At 47.5% G+C, this 23,996-nt stretch overlaps 1 protein-coding gene across 1 annotated transcript; it reads right to left on the reverse strand.

The window, feature by feature from the left end:
• Positions 1-2,908: 2,908 nt before the first annotated feature.
• Positions 2,909-21,746, reverse strand: LOC132394679 (nuclear factor 7, brain-like). Its single transcript, XM_059971049.1, has 6 exons — positions 20,041-21,746; positions 19,867-19,962; positions 13,561-13,794; positions 12,511-12,533; positions 12,296-12,414; positions 2,909-3,532 (listed from the first exon to the last, which is right to left on the reverse strand). Exons 1-6 carry the CDS (start codon positions 20,449-20,451, stop codon positions 3,000-3,002), a joined length of 1,416 nt encoding a protein of 471 aa, XP_059827032.1. The 5' UTR covers positions 20,452-21,746; the 3' UTR covers positions 2,909-2,999.
• Positions 21,747-23,996: the final 2,250 nt, after the last annotated feature.

Raw genomic sequence — 23,996 nt, forward strand, 5'->3', positions numbered from 1 at the left:
TTACATCAAGATCCCACATTTCAGTGTCAAAGATATTTGCCTGACAATTTAAATAATTGATATTTAATCGCCTTTTCAGCCTCCTGCTTTACATCTCTATTTATTCCCCAGACCTTCTATCCTCCCTCTGGTCAGTCTGTACACTGCTCTGAAGAACATCAGAAACAGAAGCAGGGAGGCCATTCAGCCCCTCACACCTGCTCTCCCATTAGACATGATCCATACCACTTCCCTGTGCTCATGCTGTTTCTACTGATTCACTTTGTATCCAAAACTCTATCCACGTCTCTCCTCAACATAGTTAATGTGTAAATGTGCAGAGCCCTGTTAGATTGTGAGCTGTGTAAATACATTTATTCACCTCTGAATGGTCGTCCCCTCACTGTGTCTCCTCATGCTGACATCCCCATTACCAGAAACATCATCCCTGCATCTACCTGGGGAGCCTGCAGTAAATCTCAGACTCTCTCTGTGTCTCCGCCATACACAAATACACACAGGGGGCTTCACCATTTACATTTCTCCATTGCGTCATGACCAACACAGTCTGCCCGAGGATTGTACTGCGATCAGCCTGCTTGTGTTGCCAAACTTCCGGCTCCAAAATATCATGTCCCCGTCTCTCTAACCTTCACTGTACCTCTCCGGGTAGTTCCAACCTAAGCATCGATTTCTCTAATGCTCCACTCCCTCTCCTCTCACATTCCTCCTTCTTTATCCCCCTTTCCGGAGGAAATTACACTGCACTCCCATTTTTTCTTCAATCAGATGCTGGAAGAACTAAAACAAAACAGAAATTACTTGAAACCCACAACAGAGCAGGCAGTGTTTGAATCAATTCCGGGAGAGGTCACCGACGTGGAACGTGAAGCCTGTTCCTCTCTCCACAGATCATGACCAACCTGTTGTGTTTTTCCCCACATTTCCTGCATATAAACTGGGTCCAAAACTGAATATCTGATTCAAAGTAGAGATCCCGACTCTATTTGCCTCGTAAATCAGAGGAACAGCTCCCCATTTTCCGTCAGGGTGATCGGCAACCTGGCAGCATCAACATCGAACTTTCAAACTTCTGGAAATCGTTCCCTGTCACTTTTCCTGTTTAATTGTCTCTCTCCTCCTGATCTACAAGCCCCATCGCCCTCTCTCTTTCCCCTCCTTCCCCACCCTCTCCTTCTGCCCATCCCCCACACATTCCTGAACCACCCTCTCCATCTGACCATCACCCACACACTCCTTCCCACCCTCTCCATCTGCCCATCACCCACACACTCCTTCCCACCCTCTCCATCTGACCATCACCCACACACTCCTCCCCACCCTCTCCATCTGCCCATCACCCACACACTCCTCCCCACCCTCTCCATCTGACCATCACCCACACACTCCTCCCCACCCTCTCCATCTGACCATCACCCACACACTCCTCCCCACCCTCTCCATCTGCCCATCACCCACACACTCCTCCCCACCCTCTCCATCTGACCATCACCCACACACTCCTCCCCACCCTCTCCATCTGCCCATCACCCACACACTCCTTCCCACCCTCTCCATCTGCCCATCACCCACACACTCCTCCCCACCATCTCCATCTGCCCATCACCCACACACTCCGGAACCACCCTCTCCATCTGCACATCACCCACACACTCCTCCCCACCCTCTCCATCTGCCCATCACCCACACACTCCTTCCCACCCTCTCCATCTGCCCATCACCCACACACTCCTCCCCACCATCTCCATCTGCCCATCACCCACACACTCCGGAACCACCCTCTCCATCTGCACATCACCCACACACTCCTCCCCACCCTCTCCATCTGCCCATCACCCACACACTCCGGAACCAGCCTCTCCATCTGCACATCACCCACACACTCCTCCCCACCCTCTCCATCTGCCCATCACCCACACACTCCTTCCCACCCTCTCCATCTGCCCATCACCCACACACTCCTCCCCACCATCTCCATCTGCCCATCACCCAGACACTCCTCCCCACCCTCTCCATCTGCCCATCACCCACACACTCCTCCCCATCCTCTCCATCTGCCCATCACCCACACACTCCTCCCCACCCTCTCCATCTGCCCATCACCCACACACTCTTCCCCACTCTCTCCATCTGCCCATCACCCTCACACTCCTCCCCACCTCTCCATCTGCCCATCACCCACACACTCCGGAACCACCCTCTCCATCTGCACATCACCCACACACTCCTCCCCACCCTCTCCATCTGCCCATCACCCACACACTCCTCCCCACCCTCTCCATCTGCCCATCACCCACACACTCCTCCCCACCCTCTCCATCTGACCATCACCCACACACTCCTCCCCACCCTCTCCATCTGCCCATCACCCACACACTCCTTCCCACCCTCTCCATCTGCCCATCACCCACACACTCCTCCCCACCATCCCCATCTGCCCATCACCCACACACTCCTCCCCACCCTCTCCATCTGCCCATCACCCACACACTCCTCCCCACCTCCCTCCCTTTACTCTGGGGTCACTTTCCCCTCCTGTCAGATTCCAAAATCTTCTGCCCTTTGTTACTGACACCTCTCACCTTCCAATTTCTGACACATTTCCACCCGTCCCTCATCTGTCACCCCTCCCTCAGCTATTACCCCTCACCTGCCCATTTCCCTCCATAAATGTTACCGGACACGCTGGGAGACCCAGGCTCTGGGAGTCCCGTGTTACCAAGTTTCACCCTGCCCTCCCTCTCCCAGTCAGTATCACCCCCACTTGCCCCAGTTACCCTGTCAGTCCCGGTGGGCTTTAGCACCCGGAGGAGCCGGGGAGCTCAGGACCCGCCGCCCGCGGCTGCTGCTGAATCCGCAGTGTTTCTGTTCCGTTGACGGATACGGTAAACCAGTTAAAATTAATGGATCGATAATTTTCACGTCGTGTTTATTTCACTCTCCGCACATTTATATTTACACTGACTGACTCCTGACACCGGTCCCGGGACCCGACCCGTTTACAGACCCGCAGCGGAACCGGAACAGATTCTCAGCCACTGGTTTTTATATCCAAACCCGAAGTAAGGATAAAGTTTCTCCGTGACTTTATTCCCAGTGAAGGTGTAGAGATGGGACTTGGTCTCCGCGTTGTAAAATGAAACTGTCCCGGACTCGTAACTGAGATAAACTCCCACCCTCCCGGGGATGGGACCGGCAGGGAGACGGAGAGCAGGGGAGGTGTAAACCCACATCCCGTCATTAAACCGCCCGATGGTCCAGCATCCGGTCTCCGGACTCAGTGTGACCGCTCCCTTCCTCTCCACAGACTCTGCGGCGACTCCCAGACTCCAGCTCTGATTCCCCGTCACCTCCACCTCCCAGTAATGTCTCCCCGATGTGAATCCCTCCGATCCCAGCACACAGGCCCAGTATGTGAACCTCTTCCCGGTGTGAGGGAGATCCCTCCAGGTCTCGGTCCATCTCACACTCTTCCGATCGTCAGACACCTCGAGCCACGGATTCGCCGTTTCCACATCCAGGGTGACAGAGACTGGGGGGAGAAGCAGAGAATTAGAGAGTCCCCGGGGATCGGGGGGAGACTCGGACAGGGCGGCCCCGGGATCGGGGGGAGATGTTGGCAGCGCGGCCTCGGGGATCGGGGGAGACTCGGGCAGCGCGTCCCAGGGGATCGGGGGGAGACTCGGACAGCGCGGCCCCGGGATCGGGGGGAGACGCTGGCAGCGCGGCCTCGGGGATCGGGGGGAGACTCGGGCAGCGCGTCCCAGGGGATCGGGGGGAGACTCGGACAGCGCGGCCCCGGGATCGGGGGGAGACGCTGGCAGCGCGGCCTCGGGGATCGGGGGGAGACTCGGGCAGCGCGTCCCAGGGGATCGGGGGGAGACTCGGACAGCGCGGCCCCGGGATCGGGGGGAGACGCTGTCAGCGCGGCCTCGGGGATCGGGGGGAGACTCGGGCAGCGCCGCCCCGTAATCGGGGGAGACTCGGGCAGCGCAGCCCCGGTTACCGGGGGGGAGACTCGGGCAGCGCGGCCCCGGGATCGGGGGGAGACTCGGGCAGCGCGGCCCCGGGGATCAGGGGGAGACTCGGGCAGCGCGGCCCCGGGACCGGGGGGAGACTCGGGCAGCGCGGCCTCGGGGATCGGGGGAGACTCGGACAGCGCGGCCCCGGGGATCGGGGTGGGGGGGAGACTCGGACAGCGCGGCCCCGGGATCGGGGGGGAGACAGGACCCTTTCCGGGGGTTTTTTCCAAACGCAGCGGATGGACAACCGGCATCTTCCCGAGGTTTTTCCTCGACCTGGAGGATCAACAAACACAAAATTCTGGAGGATCTCAGCGGTCAAGCAGCATGTGATAAGGGAGATGTCCAGTCGGTGTGTCAAGCCAAGACATTACCTCAAGATCGGAAAGAAAGACGGGAGATAGCAGTGGAAACGGGTGTGAGGAAGGGGTGGAGCAACAACTGGATCCAGATGAGGATGGGGTGAGTAAACACTGGAGGCATTTAAAGAGGCAGAATTCATCCGTGCCGACCAACTGGCTTCAATGAACTAGTTACATTTACCTGTATTTGCCCATTATTCCTTTAACCCTTTCCCACCCACGTACCTGTCCAGATGTCTTTTAAATCATTGTAACTGTATCCACCTCCACATTTTCCTTTAGCAACCTCCTGAGCTCCAGGAAAAAGACCAAGAATATTCAGCCTCTCCTTATAACCCAAACTCTCCAGTCCCAGTAACATCCTTGTAAATCTGTTTTATACCCTCTCAGTTTAATGACATCCTTCCTGTAGAAAGATAACCAGAACTGTACAGGGTGATCAAAATCATAAAGACAAGAAAGTCTGCAGATGCTGGAAAACCAAAGCAACACACACAAAACCCTGGCCCAAATCATCAACTGTTTATTCAAATCCATAGATGCTGCCTGACCTGCTGAGTTCCTCCAGCAATTTGTGTGTGTTACACTGCTCCAAATGTGGCCTTCCCAATGTCTTGTACACTCATAACGTGACGTCCCAGATCCTGTACTCAGTATTCTGACTGATGAAGACAATCAGCTCCTGGTCTCTCTGTTCCACAACACTCTCCAGGGCCCCCGATTGCTGTGTAAATCCTGTCCTGGTTCACCTTCCAAAATGCAACACCCTCATCTCTCTGAATTAAAATCAGTTTCCATCCAATGGCCCAGAGACCCAATTAATCAAGAAGTTGTTGTAATCTTGGATAAACCTTGAGCAAGAGGGTTATGTAGTGGATAACACAATACTGTTGCACCTCGGGGCATCCCGGAGTTCAGAGTTCAATTCCAACACCATCGGTAAAGAGTTTGTACTTTCTCCCTGTCACCTCGTGCATTTCCTCCGGGTGCTCCCGATTCATCCCTCAGATTGGGGAGGAGTGGACAGCGAGGAAGACCATCATTACTTGCAGTGGGATCTGGGGCAGCTGGGAAAATGGGCTGAAAAGTGTCAGCTGGAATTTAATGCAGACAAGTGTGAGCTGTTGCTCTTCGGTAGGACCCCAGTGTCGGTCTTTCACAGTGAATGGTCGGGCACTGAGGACTCTGTTCCACAGCAGATCTGGGAACACAGGTCCAGAATACACCGAAAGTGGTGTTACAGGTAGATGGATGTTATGTTGAAGTAGTATGAGACCTGGGGCCGTCTAATTTGGGATATTGTGTACAGTTTTGGTCACCTACCTACAGGAAGGATGTAAACAAGTTTGAAAGAGCACGGAGAAGATTTCCAGGGATGTAACTGGGACTGGAGGACCTGAGTCATGAGGAAAGATTGAATAGTTTAGGACTTTATTCCTGTAACTTAGAAGACTGAGGGGAGATTTGATAGCATACAAAATTATGAGGGGTATAGATAGGGTAAATGCAAGCAGACTTTTTCCACAGAGGGTGTGTGGGTTTACAACCAGAGGTCATGGGTTAAAGGTTAAAGATGAAAAGTTTAAGGGGAACATGAGGGGAAACTGCTTCATTCAGAGGGTTGTGAGAGTGTGGAACCAGCTGCCAGCCCCAGTGGTACATGCCAGCTCGATTTAAACATTTAAGAGAAGTTTGGATGGTACATGGACGGTCGGAGTTGGAGGACCATGGTCCCGGCGCAGGTCGATGGGAGCAGGTAGTTTAAATGCTTCAGTACAGACCAGATGGGCTGAAGGGCCTGTGCTGTTAGTTTCTATCACTCTGTGACGCTCGTACAAAGACATAACGGTTTGTAGGTTAAATGGTCATTGTATATTGCCCCGTGATTAGGCTGGTTTTAAATAGTTGGTGTGCTGGGTGGAGCGGGTCATTGGTCTGGGACGGCCTGTTTCACACTGTCTCTAAATAAATAAATAACCTCTTCACTGTCCATGAAACCACCAATTTTAGAGTCCTTCACAAACCTACTAAACACGTCACCTACATTCTCTCCAAATCATTCATATGAATGATGTAAAACAGTGGACCCAGCACTGATCCCTGCAGAACAACCACTGGTCACAGGACTCCACCCAGACAACTCTGCATCCTATTCCAGATCGTACTGTATCCCATGTGATCTAACTCTCTGCTACCTTGTCAAATCCCTCGCTAAACTCCATGGAGACGACATCTACTGCACTTTCATCAGCTGTAATTTATTTATTGAGATACAGTACGGAATAGGCCCTTCCGGCCCTTTGACCCCCACCACCCAGAAACCCGATTTAATCCGAGCCTGACCATGGGACAAGTTACAATGACACCCACCACCCAGCAACCCCTTTTGTTACTTTTGTGGGAAGCCTGGTCATGCGGCATCCAATTGATTTGCTATGAAAAGGGAAAAAGGGACAGAGAGAGAGAAAACCCCAAATGCCTGCGTTCAGACGGTTAAAACACCGCTGAAGAAGGAGGGGTCTGACCTAGTTCAAGAGGGACTTGAGAGATTTATTTCAAATGGGTTTGTGTCTGTGAAGGAGGGATCAACTCCGGTTCCAGTGAGAATCTGGAGAGATACTGGAGCTTTTCAGTCACTGATATTAAAGAGTGTTTTGGAGTTCGGTGCTGAAATGGAGATTTGAGAGTCTGGGGCGTTGAGAGTAAGTGTTCAGCATGGACTGGAAGGGCCGAGATGGCCTGTTTCTGTGCTGTAATTGTTATATGGTTATATGGTGGTGAATATTATCAAAGGTATTGGAAAGGGGACTGAGACCGTGCCTTTGCATAAGATAATTCTGAAATGCGACTTGGTATCTGGACCAGTCACAATAGGGGTGCGGTCTGAAATACCGATAGACAATGTTGATCTCGTACTCGGAAATGACCTTGCAGGTGGGGATGTTTACCCAGCAGTTCAGCTAGCCAGTGAGCCTGCTGCTGCTGAGGGCCCGCCCATAGTTGCTGATGTGTATCCCGCCTGCGTAGTCACTAGAAGCATGTCGGAAAAGGCTGCTGATGCTAATATTGATTTATCTAGACTTTCCTACTGTCCCTAAACCAACAGGACTTAGAGGGTAGTAAGGCTGAGGAGAGTAAGGAGGATGAGAAAGACGTCTTTACTGAGGAGGGAATTTATAGAAGAACTAAATAAAGATCCTGAAATTGTGGCTTTAAAAGAGAGAGCTCTCTCTGAGGATGAAATTCAGAAAGAGTCAGTGGGATATTACCTTAAAGATGGGGTGTTGATGAGGAAGTGGAGATCAGCCACCGTGCCTGCAAGTGAGGATTGGGCTATTGTGCATCAGGTCGTGGTTCCAAAAGTTTACAGGGCTTAAGTTTTAAACCTGGCCCATAAGATGCCTTTAGGTGGACATTTCGGAGTAAAGGAAACACTGCACAGGATGATGAGGGAATTTTATTGGTGTAATGTGAGGAGAGATATTGTTAATTACTGTAGAGGGTGTCATACGTGCCGGGTGGTGGGAAAACCTAATCAGGCCATCCCTAAGGCACCACTTCAGCCGATGCCTGCGTTTGGTGAACCATTTTCCAAGGTTATAGTGGATTGTGTAGGTCCATTGCCAAAAACTGCAGCTGGTCATCAGTACTTGTTAACAATTACGTGTGCTGCATCTAGGCTCCCTGAAGCCGTGCCTCCAATTGTCTAAACATGTCAGCAACTTCCCTATAATACCATGGGCTCTTAACTTGGGAAACAGCCTCATGTGTGGCACCTTATCAAAGGCCTTCAGAAAGTCCAAATATACAACATCCACTACATCCCCTTTATCTATCCTACTTGTAATCTGCTCAAAGAATTCCACCAGGTTTGTCAGGCAGGATTTTCCCTGAAGGAAACCATGCTGACTTTATACCATCTTGTCCTGTGTCACCATGTGCTCCATCACCTCATCCTTAACAACTGACTCAAACATCTCAACCACTGAGGTCAGGCTAACTGGTCTATAATTTCCTTTCCGCTGCCTTCCTCCTTTCTTAAAGAATTTTCCACTCCTTTGACACCATGCCAGACTCCAATAATTTTTGAAAGGTCATTTCTAATGCCACCATAATCTCTAATGCTACATCTTTCAGAACCTTAGGGTGCAGTTCCTGTGGTCCAGGTGACTTATGTACCTTTAGGTCTTTCAGCTTTTTGAGCACCTTCTCTCTTGTAATAGTAACTGCACCCACTTCTCTTCCTTCACACACAACATCAGGCATACTGTTAGTGTCTTCCACTGTGAAGACTGATGCAAAATAGTCATTTAGTTCATCCGCCATCTCCTTGTCCCCTGTTATTATTTTCCCTGCCTCATTTTCTGGCGATCCCATATCCACTCTCATTTCTCTTTTATTTTTAACATCCGTGAAAAAACTTTTACCATCCACTTTGATGTTATTTGCTAGCTTGCTTTCACATTTCATCTTTTCCTTTCCAATGATTTTTCTAGTTGCTCTCTGTAGGTTTTTAAAAACTTCCCGATCCACTATCATCCCACTAATTTTTGCTTTGTTATATGTCCTTTCTTTTGCTTTTACAATAGCTTTGACATCCCTTGTCAGTCATGGTTGTACTATTTTACAATTTGAGTATTTCTTCACTGTTGGAAGAAATGAAAACATACTCACGTCCTGCAGCTTCCTCATTTCCCCAGAAACACACACCATTGCTGCTCTGCTGACATCCCTGCCAGCAGCTCTTTCCAATCTACTTTGGCCAACTCCTGTCTCATACCACTGTAATTTCCCTTACTCCACTGAAATACTGCTACATCAGCCTTTACTCTAGTGGTCACCAACCTTTTTAAGGCCAAGCTCCCCTACCTCGGTCATAGTCAAAGGTGACATCGACCCCCAGATTGATTAGTTACACACATGCACACTGGGGCAGAAAAGACCGGAAGTAAAACCCCGCAACCCAGAAGTAGAAATAATGTATAAACACCAGGGGTACACACCCTTTTTTGCACCGTGGACCGGTTTAATATTGACCAGCCGATGGGGTGGGGTTAGGGATTAAGCACGACCGGAATACAGCGATACTCAAAGCAGGTTCCTTATGTCCAGTCCATTCCACAATTTAGTTTTTGCGGCTCTCGGCACTTAGCTTTTGTCCCACTTGCTCACGTTTTCTCCACTCAAAAAACTCAGTGGGTTTGTCTTTAAGTCCGGGGTGCTTGGAATCAAGGTACCGAAACAGTTTTGAGGATTTCATCGCCTCATTAGACAGCCTCCAGGCCCAAACTGCAGCCTCCGCCTGCCCATCCGCCGCCAGACACCCTGGCCGGGTGCGGTTGGTCATGGGTGGGGTGAGAGGACAAGGTCAGGTCTGGAGGTCCCCGTGCCGGTTCCAGTCCGGAGAAAGCGACAGAGCGGGGAGTGTGACAGGGTGCCTGCCCCCCCTTGTAGGATCTATCGGCCGACAAATGTTTGTATCAGCAGATCGCAGCGAGGTAGCTGCTCTGCTACTTAGGGAACCCTGAGCCCGAATTAGATCATCTGTGAATATTTTAGCACCGGGTTCCCCACGAACAATCGGTGTGGTGAACAGGTTTAGAGGCGGCGCCCACCTCTCCGCGCTCCAGGCCAGTACCAACGGCACTTCTCACCGGCCGCGTGAGGCGAACCAGAGATTCCTGGCGCGAGGGTATCACTGAGTTTAGGCATCTGATGACCTCGCGTGGGTTCAAGTTCAACAGTGGGCGTGACAGGGAGTGAGGAAAGGTGCAGCTGACTCATATCGTTTCCTCGCGGCCCGGTGGCTGGGGACCACTGAATTACACTGTGTAAACACAAAGTACACTACAGATGCTGTGGTCAAATCAACACGTACAAACAAGCTGGATGAACTCAGCAGTCAGCAGGTTGACTGCTCGTTTCAACGGATGCTGCCCGACCTGCTGAGTTCATCCAGCGTGTTTGTACGTGTTGAATTACACTGTGTAATGCGGGGGAGCTACACACACGCGCACTGGGCAGAAAGAACGGAACAAAACCCCGCAACCCGGAAACAATCTCTCAACAGTATTTGTGTATTTATTTTTGAATTTTTTTCGGGATCTACTGGGCAAGTCCCAAAGATCGACCGCTACTTTACTTTCTCCCTATCAAATTTCAAGTTAAACTCAATCATACTCTGATCACTGGTTCCTCAGGGTTTTTTACCTTCAGCTCCCTAATCGCCTCTGGTTCATTACATAACAGCCAATCCAGTATAGCTGATACCCTCGTGGGCTCAATGACAAACTGCTTTAAATGCCATCTCTTAGGGATTCAACAGACTCACCCTTGAGATCCATTATCAGCCTGATTTTCCCAATGGACCTGCACGTTAAAATCTCCCATGACTACCAGAACATTGCCCTTTTGACACAGCATTTCTATCTCCTGTTGTAATCTGTGGTCCACCACCCAGCTCTGTTGGAGGCCTGTATATAACTGCCATCAAGGTCTTTTTAACCTTGCTGTTTCTGAACTCAACCCACAAGTATTCAATATCTTCCGATCCAATGTCACATCGTTCTTCTGATTTGATGCCATTCTTTACCAGTGGAGCCACACCACCCCCTCTGCCTACCTTCCTATCACTCCGATATAATGTATAACCTTGGACATTCAGATCCCAACTACAACCATCCTTCAGCCACAATTCAGTGACGGCCACAACATCATACCTGGCAATCGGTAATCGTGCAACAAGATCATCCACTTTATTTCTTATACTACATGCATTTAGATACACAGCTTGAGTATCGTATTTGTTGTCCTTTCTGATTCTGCATTCCTAAAGTTTTGATACTCAGCCTTGTTGGCTGCAACTGAGTTCCATCACCTGCCTGTCCTTCCTGACAGTCTGACCATTTTTACCATCCGTCCTATCCCGAGTCCCTTCACTCCAGTTCCCACCCCCCCACAAAATTAGTTTAAACCCTCCCCAACAGCTCTAACAAACCTGCCCGCAAGAATATTGGTCCCCCTCGGGTTCAGGTGCAACCCGTCACTTCTGATCAGGTCATACCTCCCCCAGAAGAGATCCCAATGATCCAAGAACCTGAAGCCTGCCCCCTGCACCAGCTTCTCAGCCACACATTTACCTGCCAGATCACCCTGTTTCTACCCTCACTGGCACGTGGCACAGGCAGCAATCCAGAAATTAGTACCCAGGAGGTCCTAATTTCTGGATTAGAGAGAGGCAAGAGTGGATATCGGACTGCTGGAAAACAATGCTGGAGAGGTAGTAATGGGGGACAATGAAATGGTGGATGAACTGAAGACGTATTTTGCATCAGTCTTCACTGTGGAAGACACTAGCAGTATGGTGGAAGTTCCAAGTGTCAGGCGACGTGAAGTTAGCATTACTAGAGAACATTACTTGGGAAACGGGAAGATCTTTAGGTAGCTGTCACCTGGACTAGATAGTGTCCATGCCAGAGTTCAGAAGGAGGTGTCTGAAGAGATCGTGGAGGCATTTGTAACGATCCTTCAAGAATCACTAGATTCTTCAATGGTTCTGGAAGACTGGAAATTTGAAAATGTCACTCCACTGTTCAAGAAGAGAGAGGGAATAAAGGAAAGTCTAGGCCAGTTAGTCTGACCTCAGTGGCTGGGAAGATGGTGAAGTTGATTATTAAGGAGGAGTTGTCAGGGAACTTGGAGGCACATGATAAAATAGGTCATGGTTTCCTCAAGGGAAAATCCTGCCTGACAAATCAGCTGGAATTCTTTGAAGAAATAATAAGCCAGATAAACAAGAGAACCAGTTGATGTTGTGTACTTGGATTTTCAGAAGGTCATTGAAGGTATTTGGCATCTAATTATGACTTAGTAGTGTCTCATAAACAATCACAAATGAATCTTATGTTTTACCATGTTTAATGCCGCCAATCACTTCTTCCGATGCTATGTCGAGCAAATAGGGGTGATCGAATTTTTCAACCAATAGGGCACCGTCTGTCACTGACAATGTCTGGAAATTATCACTAATCCTGTAAATATTATACATCTAGTTATAAACTGAGCATCAGTGATATTTGAACTGTTTTACAAATCCATACAGAGTTTCAGTAAAGACCATGTCCTACCTCCTCTTCCGACGAGCTTCCTCCTGAAATAAATCAAACACAGATCTCAATTGACTGACACTGACCATCAGCATCTGAACAGCAGGAATCTGAGACAAGTTATTAAAAACTGCTGAAAATTCTCACTTAGCTCATTCCCACTAACATGAACGGAGAAAGAGGGACATTGAACCATGGGAGAAAGTACAAGGAATATTTATGAGAATTATACGATAACTGAGAGAAGGAACTCACAGGAGAGACTGGACAGGTTTTAAGATTCTGAATGTATTTGATCGAAAATATTTCTGCTTGTGTGGAGACAATAAGTCAAAGATAAAAACATCAGATGGTCGTTAATAAATCCCACAAGAAATGTTGTGAAGAGAATGTGAACTCACTGCTACAGGAGTGGCTGAAGTGGAACAGCAGAGATTGATTGTAATGGGGAAGCTGGATAAACACATGAGGGACCATGGATTTGGGGACACTGTTACTGGGTGTGGTGAGTAGGTGGGAGGAGGCTTGTGCACCAGGGAAACTGATAGGAGAGAATGGACAGAAAGTCTTGTCTCTGATGAAAATGTGATATAATCTGATGAAGAATATTTCTGAAAAACAAAAGACAGGGCAAAATTCTCCAAAACAATGAACCTGATACAAACCAGATATAGATGGTAAATCCGATGTGTAGGTCACATTCTGGAATTCAACTTCAGTTCCCACTGATCAACAAAGAGACCCTCACATCCACCACACCAGACACACTCACAGTCTGTGACTGCAATAGGATGTTACTCTGAGTCTTAGGGGATATTATACGTGGGAATCACAGAAGTGATCACTGGCTCAGTGCTACGATCAGAGTAAACATTCCCGAGAAGGATGCAGACTGTCCAGCGATGTACAGATGTTGTGAGAGGCCGGTTTGGAGACAACAACCCTGAATAGTCAAAACATCCATCTGGTTTCAATCAGTTTTCTACTCCAGTATCAGTAAATCCCACACTGAGTTAAAATACATCATTTTGTGACTCTGTACTTTTACAGGACCAAACTGAAATCTCTCACCATGAGGAATATGATATTGTCTTGTTGATCCATCTGTTCCTGTAACTTTGAGATTTCCTTGTAGATGGCATTTAAATTCTTTTGAATTACTTGAAGATTTTTCTCCATTGGATTTAGAATCCTCTCCTCTTCTTCCCTGATATCTCGGAGTGCATGCTGCTCTTTTTCGGTGATAATCCGGCGCAGTTCATCAAACTGGGATGTGATCTGCGACTGAACTCTTTGTGACTGTTCCTGTCGAAGGAAAGGAGAGGCTGGTTTATTATTTGGCCCTGATGTATTTCCTTATGATATGGAAGGGTCTGTCCAGCCCACTGTCATCCAAGAGGACCACAACCTTGCCGTTGGGTTTGGAGGCTTGTGTGCGTCAATGGCCCAAAGAACTCTGTTGGCTGGAATGTGGGCTTTATGCTTTGACTCTTGGTGGGGTCACCCATGCCAAACAGGTCAAAGGGTAGAGGCTAGAGTAAGAGTGGTCCGCTGGTCCTCCAGGTTCATGGGTTCAGCTCAGGGCTAACAATAATGACTGGTAAAACAAAATTGTTACAGAAACATTGCAGAGTCTTTCTACATCTGAGTGCCATGTTATTCCCGAGTCTCCACTCAGGACCTGCATGACCGACAGTAGTGAAAACCGAGAAGTAGCTACTGACATGTTGAATGAAGACATGAACACTGCCGGAGATGGAGGACCTTCATTGCTGTCCCAAACTCCAGTGGATTGTCGGCTAAAAGAAGGTACCGGTTACTGAGAGAACGTGCAAACTCCACGCAGACAGCACTGGAGGTCAGGATCGATCCCAGGTTACTGATTTGATCATTCTGACCCAATCTGAACTGGAATTTTCCTGCCGAACAAAAAATCTTTTATCCAATTAAAAACTCTTCCACCAACCCCCCATCTTGTGCAGTTTGTGCATCATGTCATGGGCTTTTTCTATGTCAAAATACACTGCAACTACTGACTCTATTTGCCCAAGCCTTTCTTATTTCAGTCTCCAACATCACTGAGTCTATGGAATTCCTTCCTTTCCTAAAACCACTCTGACAACTTACCAACATTCCTCTCTTCTCAAGCTGATATGATAACTTTTCTGTTATCATATTTTCCATGATCTTGCATATATTTGACGTTAATGCTATTGGCCTGTAGCTGGTGTGTTTTGACGGGTCTTTGCCAGGTTTCCTTATTGGAATGACTACTGCTTCTTTCCACGCACTTGGTAATCTTACCTCCTCCCACAATCTGTTGTAAAGATGCAGCAACTTCAAGAGCGCTCCTTAGCCTAGATCTTTTTTAGCATAACATAGGCACACCTCAGGGTAGTGTGATTAGTCTGATACTTTTCATCATTATGTCTTCATAGAGGTACCAGTGGAGATAGGTAGGTCACTGTTTGCGGATGATGGGGCCTTGAGGAAAAGAGGTAGGAACATGGAGCATATAATCAGGAAGCTACAAGGAACAACTGATGACATGGTGGAGTGGAGTTATGATTGAGGTTGCCCCCTAACTCTCAACTCACGTCCTCTTGTATGAATCTCCCCTATTCTCAATGGAAAAAGCCTATCAACATCAACTCTATTTAGCCCCCTCATAATTTTAAATACCTCTATCAAGTCCCCCCTCAACCTTCTACACTCCAAAGAATAAAGTCCTAACTTGGTCAACCTTTCTCTGCAACATAGGTGTTGAAACCCAGGTAACATTCTAGTAAATCTTCTCTGTACTCACTCTATTTAGTTGATATCTTTCCTATAATTCGGTGACCAGAACTGTACACAATACTCCAAATTTGGCCTCACCAATGCCTTGTACAATTTTAACATTACATCCCAACTCCTAGACTCAATGCTCTGATTTATAAAGGCCAGCACACCAAAAACTTTTTTCCCCACCCTATCCACATGAGATTCCACCTTCAGGGAACTATGCATCATTATTCCTAGATCACTCTGTTCTACTGCATTCTTCAATGCCCTAACATTCACCATGTATGTCCTATTTTGATTATTCCTACCAAAATGTAGCACCTCACACTTATCAGCATTAAACTCCATCTGCCATTGTACAGCCTACTCTTTTAACTGGCCTAAATCTCTCTGCAACCTTTGAAAATCTACTTCATTATCCACAACACCATATCATCTGCACACTTACTAATCCAATTTACCACCCCATCATCCAGATCATTAATGTATATGACAAACAACATTGGACCCAGTACAGATCCCCGAGGTACACCACTAGTCACCGGCCTCCAACCTGACAAACAGTTATCCACCACTACCCTCTGGCATCTCCCATCCACCACTGTTGAATCCATTTTACTACTTCAATATTAACACCTAAAGATTGAATCTTCCTAACTAACCTTCCGTGCGGAACCTTGTCAAAGGCCTTACTGAAGTCCATATAGGCAATGTCCACTGCTTTACCCCCGTCAATTTTCCTCGTAACCTCTTCAAAAACTTTAATAAGATTTGTCAAACATGACCTTCCACGCACAAATCCATGTTGACTGTTCCTAATCAGACCCTGTCTATACAGATAATTATATATACCATCTCTAAGAATACTTTCCATTAACTTACCCACCACTGACGTCAAACTTACAGGCCTAGGTTTACCCTGAGAACCCTTTTTAAACAATGGAACAACATGAGCAATACACCAATCCTCCGGCACCATTCCCGTTTCTAATGACAATATATTTCTGTCAGAGCCCCTGCTATTTCTACACTAACTTCCCTCAAGGTCCTAGGGAATATCCTAACAGGACCCAGAGATTTATCCACTTTTATATTCCTTAAAAGCGTCAGCACTTCCTTCTCTTTAATTGTCATAGTTTCCATAGCTTCCCTGCTTATTTCCCTTACCTTATGCAATTCAATATCCTTCTCCTTTGTGAATACCGAAGAAAAGAAATTGTTCAAAATCTCCCCCATCTCTTTTGGCTCCACACATAGCTGTCCACTCAGATTCTCTAAGGGACCAATTTTATCCCTCACTATCCTTTTGCTATTAATATAGCTGTAGAAACCCTTTAGATTTACTTTCACCAAAGCAACCTCATATCTTCTTTCAGCTTTTCTAATTTCTTTCTTAAGATTCTTTTTACATTCTTTATATTCCTCGAGCACCTCATTTACTCCATGCTGCCTATATTTATTGTAGATCTCTCTCTTTTTCCGAACCAAGTTTCCAATATCCCTTGAAAACCATGGCTCTCTCAAACTTCTAACCTTTCCTTTCAACCAAACAGGAACATAAAGATTCTGTATCCTCAAATTTTCACCTTCAGATGACCTCCATTTCTCTATTACATCCTTCCCATAAAACAAATTGTCCCAATCCACTCCTTCTAAATCCTTTCGCATCTCCTCAAAGTTACCCTTTCTCCAATCAAATATCTCAACCCTGGGTCCAGTCCTATCCTTCTCCATAATTATATTGAAACTAATGGCTTTGTGATCACTGGACCCAAAGTGCTCCCCAACACATACCTCCGTCACCTCACCTATCTCATTCCCTAACAGGAGATCCAATACTGCCCCTTCTCTAGTCGGTACCTCTATGTACTGCTGCAAAAAACTATCCTGCACACATTTTACAAACTCCAAACCATCCAGCCCTTTTGCAGTAAGGGCATCTCAGTCTATGTGTGGAAAATTAAAATCTCCCACAATCACAACCCAGTGCTTACTACAAATATCTGCTATCTCCTTACAAATTTGCTCCTCCAATTCTTGATCCCCATTAGGTGGTCTATAATACACCCCTATAAGTGTTACTACACCTTTCCCATTCTTCAATTTCACCAAATGGTCTCCCTAGACGAGCCCTCTAATCTATCCTGCCAGACCACCGCTGTAATATTTTCACTGACAAGCAATACATCACCTCCCCCTCTTGTCCCTCCTATTCTATCACACCTGAAGCAACGAAATCCAGGAATATTTAGTTGCCAATCACTCCCCTCCTGACACCATGTTCCACTAATAGCTACAACATCATATTTCCAGGTATCAATTCATGCTCTAAGCTCATCCTCCTTTCTTACAATGCTCCTAGCATTAAAGTAAATGCATTTAAGAAATTCTCCACCTCTTCCTCTCTAGTTATCTCTGACAGTGCAAATAACTTTACTATCTTCTTTTTCTTCCTTCTCCCATACATCTGTTCCTACAGTCTGGTTTCCCCACCCCCCCTGTATCTAGTTTAAATCCACTGGAGCCTCTCTAGCAAACCTACCTGCAAGAATATTTGTTCCCCCTCCAGTTCAGATGTAAGCTGTCCCACCTTCCCTGGAAAACTGCCCAATTATCTATAAATCTGAAGCCCTCCCTCCTGCGCCATGTCTTCAGCCACGTGTTGATCTGCACTATCTTACTATTTCTAAACTCACCTGCACGTGGCACTGGTAGCAATCCTGAGATTGCTCTCCTGGAGTTCCTGTCCTTTAACTTGGCACCTAGCTCCCTAAACTCACCTCTCAGGACCACCTCACTCTTCCTACCCACATCATTGGTCCCTACATGGCCGACGACATCCAGCTGTTCAACCTCCCTCTTGAGAATATTGAGAAGTCGATCCAAGATATCACGGACCCTGGCACCAGGGAGGCAACAGACCATCCGGGATTCTCGATCTCTTCCACAGAACCTCCAATCTGTCCCCCTAACTAATGAATCCCCTAACACCACTGCTCTCCTCTTTTCCCTCCCTCCCTTCTGAGCTGAGGGTCCAGTCTCGGTGTCAGAGACGCAACGACTGCAACTTGTCCCTGTTAGGTCATCCCCACCAACAGTATCCAAAACAGTATACTTATTGTTGATGGGAACGGCCACAGGGGTGCTCTGCTCTTCCTGTCTAATCCCCTTCCCTCTCCTGACAGTCACTCAGCTACCTGTCTCCTGACTCTTAGGGTTGACTATCTCCCTGTAACTCCTGTTTTTTTCTGCCAAATGATCCGAAGTTCATCCAGCTCCAGTTCATTAACTCGGTTTGTCAGGAGCTGCAGCTGGATGCACCTTTCACAGGTGTAGTCATCAGGGACAGCTGTGCTCGCCCTGACTTCCCACATACTGCAAACGAAGCACTCAACTGCCCTAACTGCTGCCTCCATTACCTACTCCTAATCTAATTAGAGTAATTAAAGGAGCTTACCCGGCCTTTCCTCACCTGGAGTGAAGCTCGTACTCAGCCTCTGCTCGCTTTTTAAATTCCCCCGCTGATCTCAGAGGCCGTACTTCACGTGCTTGCGCAGTCGTGCCCTGTTCAACCTCCCCTCTGCCTGTTCTCGCCGAACCCTGATTGAGCCAAAGCCAAAGCCCAAACTGATATGTTCAGATTCATCCTCGGTTCTAGCAAGATTAAAGTCTTCTCAGTCAAACATCCGGCAAAATGTACGTTATGAAGTCCTTCAGTCAGTCACAAGAGTTACAGATCAGGGAGGTCAGGTAAAATTTCTACAGGTTCCAGCTCATGTAGGGGTGAAGGGGAATGAGAGGGTGGATGAGTTGGCAAAGAGAGCATTCAAGAAAGAAAATATAGAAATGCACATTAGTATCAGCAAAGCAGAGGCTAAGTGTGTAATCTGGAAAAAATCATCCAAATGTGGCAAGAAAGATGGGACAGAGAGGGGAAAGGGAGGCATGTATATCAAATACAAAAGAGTGTTACAGGTACTAGGGTAGAGAGTGGATACAGAAGAGAGGAAACTGTGTGGACTAGTTTCAGGTTGGGGCACTGTGCACTAAACAAAACATTGTAAATGATAGGGACACACCAGACAGGTTTGTGTGAGGAATGTCAGGAAGAGGAGCCAGTAGAACATGTAATTCTGAGTTGCAGGAAGTTTAGGATACAGAGAGAGATGATGACAATTAATCTAAGGTAATTGGGGGTGCAGGAATTCACATTAAAAGGGTTACTGGGCATGGGTGAGAGGGTACAGGTCTGGGTACTTTTAGCTTTCTTAAGGGATACAGGTTTTTTTTATAGGATTATGATGAATAAGCAGGATTATGGTACTAGGATGGCCAAAGAAGGAAAGATAAAGTGTAGTTTAGGGTATGTGTGTGTATGTGTATGTGTACGGGAGAAGGCATTTCATATGTTAAGTCTATCGTCTGATCCGCACTCCGGAGCAGAAGGTGGCGGTAATGCACCATTAAGCTGGGTGCCAACCGCCGAAGAGAAGAAGATCATCCCAGGTTACTGGAGCTGCGATACTCTGCTATTCTTCATGAAAGGGAACAAGACTGCACAACAATATTGGAAATTCTGCTCAGGAGCCTCACCCGAACTCCAGAAATCTTCTCTTTCTGTTGCTGCTCCATTTCCTGGAAGTCTGCTTGTCTTTTTGTGAGAGAGTCCAAGGAAGATTTAACCCGATCCTGGGAATTAAAGGAGGAATGGATTAGACAAAACAAAAAGACAACATAAACAGACGATCGAAAGCGGGTTATTTTTACCTGGTAAATGTTAACGGCTTCTTTAACCGGCATGAAGTTGTGAGACTTGTGTTCCCGCGCATCTCTACAGATCAGGCAGATCAGTGTCTTGTCCGTCTCACAAAACAGCTTCAGTTCTTCCTCATGTTCCTCGCAGTGAAGTTTACTTTCCTTCCCTTTCGGCTTCAGGTGCAGTTTTCGAGCTTTTTCAGCCAGTCTTGCTAACACCCGATTGACCTTGAGGGTGCGGTCTGCAAACTCCTCTCTACATTCTGGGCAGGAGTTTCTCTCCTCCCTTTCCCAACACCGTGTGATACAGGTGCGGCAGAAGTTGTGTCCACACTCCAGTGACACCGGATCGGTGAAGAAATCCAGGCAGATGGGACAAATTACCTCCTCGGTCCAACTCTCGACCTGTCCTTTCGAAGCCATGTTATCTCCCGGTACTTCCTGGTTCAGGGTCCTTTCACTTTCGGGCGCTGCAGAACCCGGCAGTACCGGGCATGTCCACTAGGGGCGCTGCAGACTCGGGAATGAACAACGTTGCTCCAAGTGTTCTCTGGACAGGAATCGCGGCAATTTCCACGTCAGGGTGGGATCAGAAACACATTAAAGAGGTCTGAATATAAATGAACCCGGAGCGCGGAGCCTGGTTCAGTGTAAAGTACAACTGAAAGGGAATTCCTGCTCCAGCCCCACTGAACTCGTGTCCTCATACATTGTCTCCATTCTAAACCCTTCAGGTCAATCCCTCCCAACCCACATCCGCGACACTTCTCATGCCCTCAATCTCCTCAGCAATTTTCAATTCCCAGACACTGACCGCCTCATCTTCACCATGGATGTCCAGTTATAACTTCTATCCCCCATCAAGTTTCTTTCTCAAGAAAAGAACAAACCAGTTCCCCTCCAGCTGGAAGGACTGGTGCTCACCCTCACCAATTTTCCTTCCGCCCCTCCCACCTTCTCCAGACGCGAGGGCTATCCATGGGTGTTTGCATGAGCCCCAGTAATGACTGTCTCTGTTGGTTACGTAGAACAGTCCATGTTCCAGGCCTTCCCCAGTAATGCTCCCAAATCTTCCTCAGAAACATTAATGACTGCATTGGTGCTGCTTCATGCACCCATGCTGAGTTTATCAATTTCATCAACTTTGCCACTAACTTCCACCCTGCACTTGAATTCACTTGGTCCATTTCAAACACTTCCCTCCCCTTTGCCCATATTTTTGGAAACAAACTGTCAACTGACATACTTTATAAAGCTACTGATTCCCACAGGTACCTTGACTATACCTCTTCCCACCCAGTATCCTGTAACTTTTCTAAACTCCTTCACTTCCACTGAATCTGTTCCCAGAATGCAGTTTCCCCTTCCAGAACATCAGGTACGTCCTCCTCTGTAAAGAACAGGGTTTCCTTTCCTCCACTATTGATGTTGCCTTACCTGCATCTCCTCCATTTCCCGAACATCTGTGCTCACCTCATCTTCCCTCTGCCTCAACAGTGACAGAGTTCCTCTTGTCCTAACCTACCAGCACACAAGTGTCCACATCCATCACCTCATCCTCCATAAACCTCCACCATCTCAGAATCAGAATCAGGTTTATTCTCACCGGCAGGTGTCATGTGTCATGTCCTGTATTGTGTTAACGTAGCAGCAACAGTTCAATGCAATACATAATATAGAAGTACAATATCTATCTATATATATATGTAAATCAATTACAGTATATGTATATTGAATAGATTAAAAACATATATATATAAACAACATGTGGTAGTGTTCATGGGTTCAATGGCCATTTAGGAATCGGATGCAGAGGGGAAGAAGCTGGTCCTGATTTGCAGAGTGTGTGCCTTCAGGCTTCTGTACCTCCTCCCTGATGGTAACAGTGAGAAAAGGGCATGTCCTAGGTGCTGCGGGTCCTCAATAAAGGACGCTGCCTCAGAGACATCGCTCCTTGAAGATGTCTTGGATACTTTGTAGGCTGGTACCCAAGAGAGAGCCAACTAAATTTATGACCCTCTGCAGCTTTTTTCGGTCCTGTGCAGTAGCAGCCCAAGCCAGACAGTGATGCAGCCTGTCAGAATGTTCTCCACGGTACATCTATAGATGTTTTTGTTGCCATGAAGTATAATCGCTGTCTTGCCTTCTTTATAACTGCATCAATATGTTGGGACCAGGTTAGGTCATCAGTGATCTTCACACTCAGGAACTTCAAACTGCTCACTCTATGTGTTCCTTCGTCTTACCCTTCCTGAAGTCCACAATCAGCTCTTTCGTCTTACTGACGTTGAGTGCCAGGTTGTTGCTGCGACACCACTCCACTAGTTGGTATATCTCACTCCTGTACGCCCTCTCGTCACCACCTGAGATTCTGCCAACAATAGTTGTATCATCAGCAAGTATATAGATGGTATTTGAGCTGTGCCTAGCCACATGGTCATGGTATCTGATCACCAAACACATCTTTACCTCTTCCCTTCTCTACTTTCCTCAGGGATCACTCCCTCCATGACTCCCTTGTCCATTCACTCTCCCCACTAGTCTCACTCCTGATACTTAACCCTGCAAGTGGCCAAAGTACCTATTCACCTCCTCCCTCACCTCCATTCGAGGACCCAAAATGTCCTTCCAGGTGAGGCAACACTTCATCTGCTGGGTCATTTATTTGCTCTGCCGCTCCCAATGCAGCCTCCTCGACATTGGTGAGACCTGTTGTAAACTGGGGTTCTGCTTCATCAAGCACCTCTGCTCCATCTGCCAAAGATGGAACATTTTACTTCCAATTCTCATTCCCATTCTGATCTGACATTCCATGGCCTTCTCTTGTGCCACGACGGAGCTACCCTCAGGCCGAAGGAAAAACACCGTGTAGTATATTTGGGAAGCCTCCAAATAGATGGCATAAATATTGATTTCTCCTCGCCGAAAAAAAAATTCCCTCCCTCTCCCTTCTTCTTCTATCCCCCACTCTGGCCCCTTACCTTCACCTTCCTGACTGTCATCTCCCCGTGCGTACCCTCCTCCTTCCATTTCCCCTATGGGCCATTCTGCTCTCGTATCAGATTCCTTCTTCTCCAACCCTTTACCTTTCCAACTTACCTGGCTTCACCTATCCCTTTCCAGCTATCCTCCCTCCCATCCCCCACCTTTCTATTCTGGAGACTTCCCACTTCCTTTCCAGTTCTGAAGAAGGATCTCGGCCCGAAATCCCATTTCCATAGATGCTGTCTGACCGGTTCCTCCAGCATAGAACATGGAAAATCCACGGCACATTATAGGCCCTTCCGCCCACAATGATGAGCCAGCCATGAATCCTGTTCCAGAAGCTGCCGAGAATTTCCCAACCACACAGCCCTCTATTTGCCTAAGCTCCATGTACATATCTCTAAAAAGCCTTTATTGTATCTGGCTCTACCACCTTCACTTTGCATTCAATGCACCCACCACTCTTTGTGTGAAAAATTCACCTCTGACATCCCCTTGTACCTCCTTCCAAGCACCTTAAAACTATGCCCCCTCATGTTAGCCATTTCAGCCCTGGGTAAAAGCCACTGGCCATCCACACGATCAATGCCTCGCATCATCTTATACACCTCTATCACGTCTCCTCTCATCCTCCGTCACTTCAAGGCCAAGTTTACTCAACTTGTCTCATAAGGTACGCCCTCCAATCCAGGCAACATCTTTGTAAATCTCCTCTGCACTCTCTCTATAGTATCCACAATCTTCCTGTAGTGAGGTGACTAGAACTGAACACAGTACTCCAAGTGGGGTCTGACCAAGGTCTTATATACCTGTAACATTACCCCACGGCTCTTAAACTCAATCCCACAGTTGATGAAGGCCAACACAACATACGCCTTCTTAACCATACTGTCAACCTGCGCAGCAGATTTGAGTGTCCCCTGGACAAGGTCTCGCTGATCCTCCACACTGCCAATATTCTTACCATTAATATTACATTCTGT

The sequence above is a fragment of the Hypanus sabinus genome, chromosome 5, assembly GCF_030144855.1.
Source record: "Hypanus sabinus isolate sHypSab1 chromosome 5, sHypSab1.hap1, whole genome shotgun sequence".
Classification (NCBI taxonomy): domain Eukaryota; kingdom Metazoa; phylum Chordata; class Chondrichthyes; order Myliobatiformes; family Dasyatidae; genus Hypanus; species Hypanus sabinus.

Coding starts and splice junctions, on each gene's coding strand:
- LOC132394679 (XM_059971049.1), bottom strand. CDS start 20,451: ATGGCTTCGAAAGGACAGGTCGAGAGTTGGACCGAGGAGGTAATTTGT. Junction 13,795..19,866: donor AGAAGATTTCTGGAGTTCGG/GTGAGGCTCCTG, acceptor TTCCTTCGACAG/GAACAGTCACAAAGAGTTCA. Junction 12,534..13,560: donor ACAATATCATATTCCTCATG/GTGAGAGATTTC, acceptor GATTTATTTCAG/GAGGAAGCTCGTCGGAAGAG.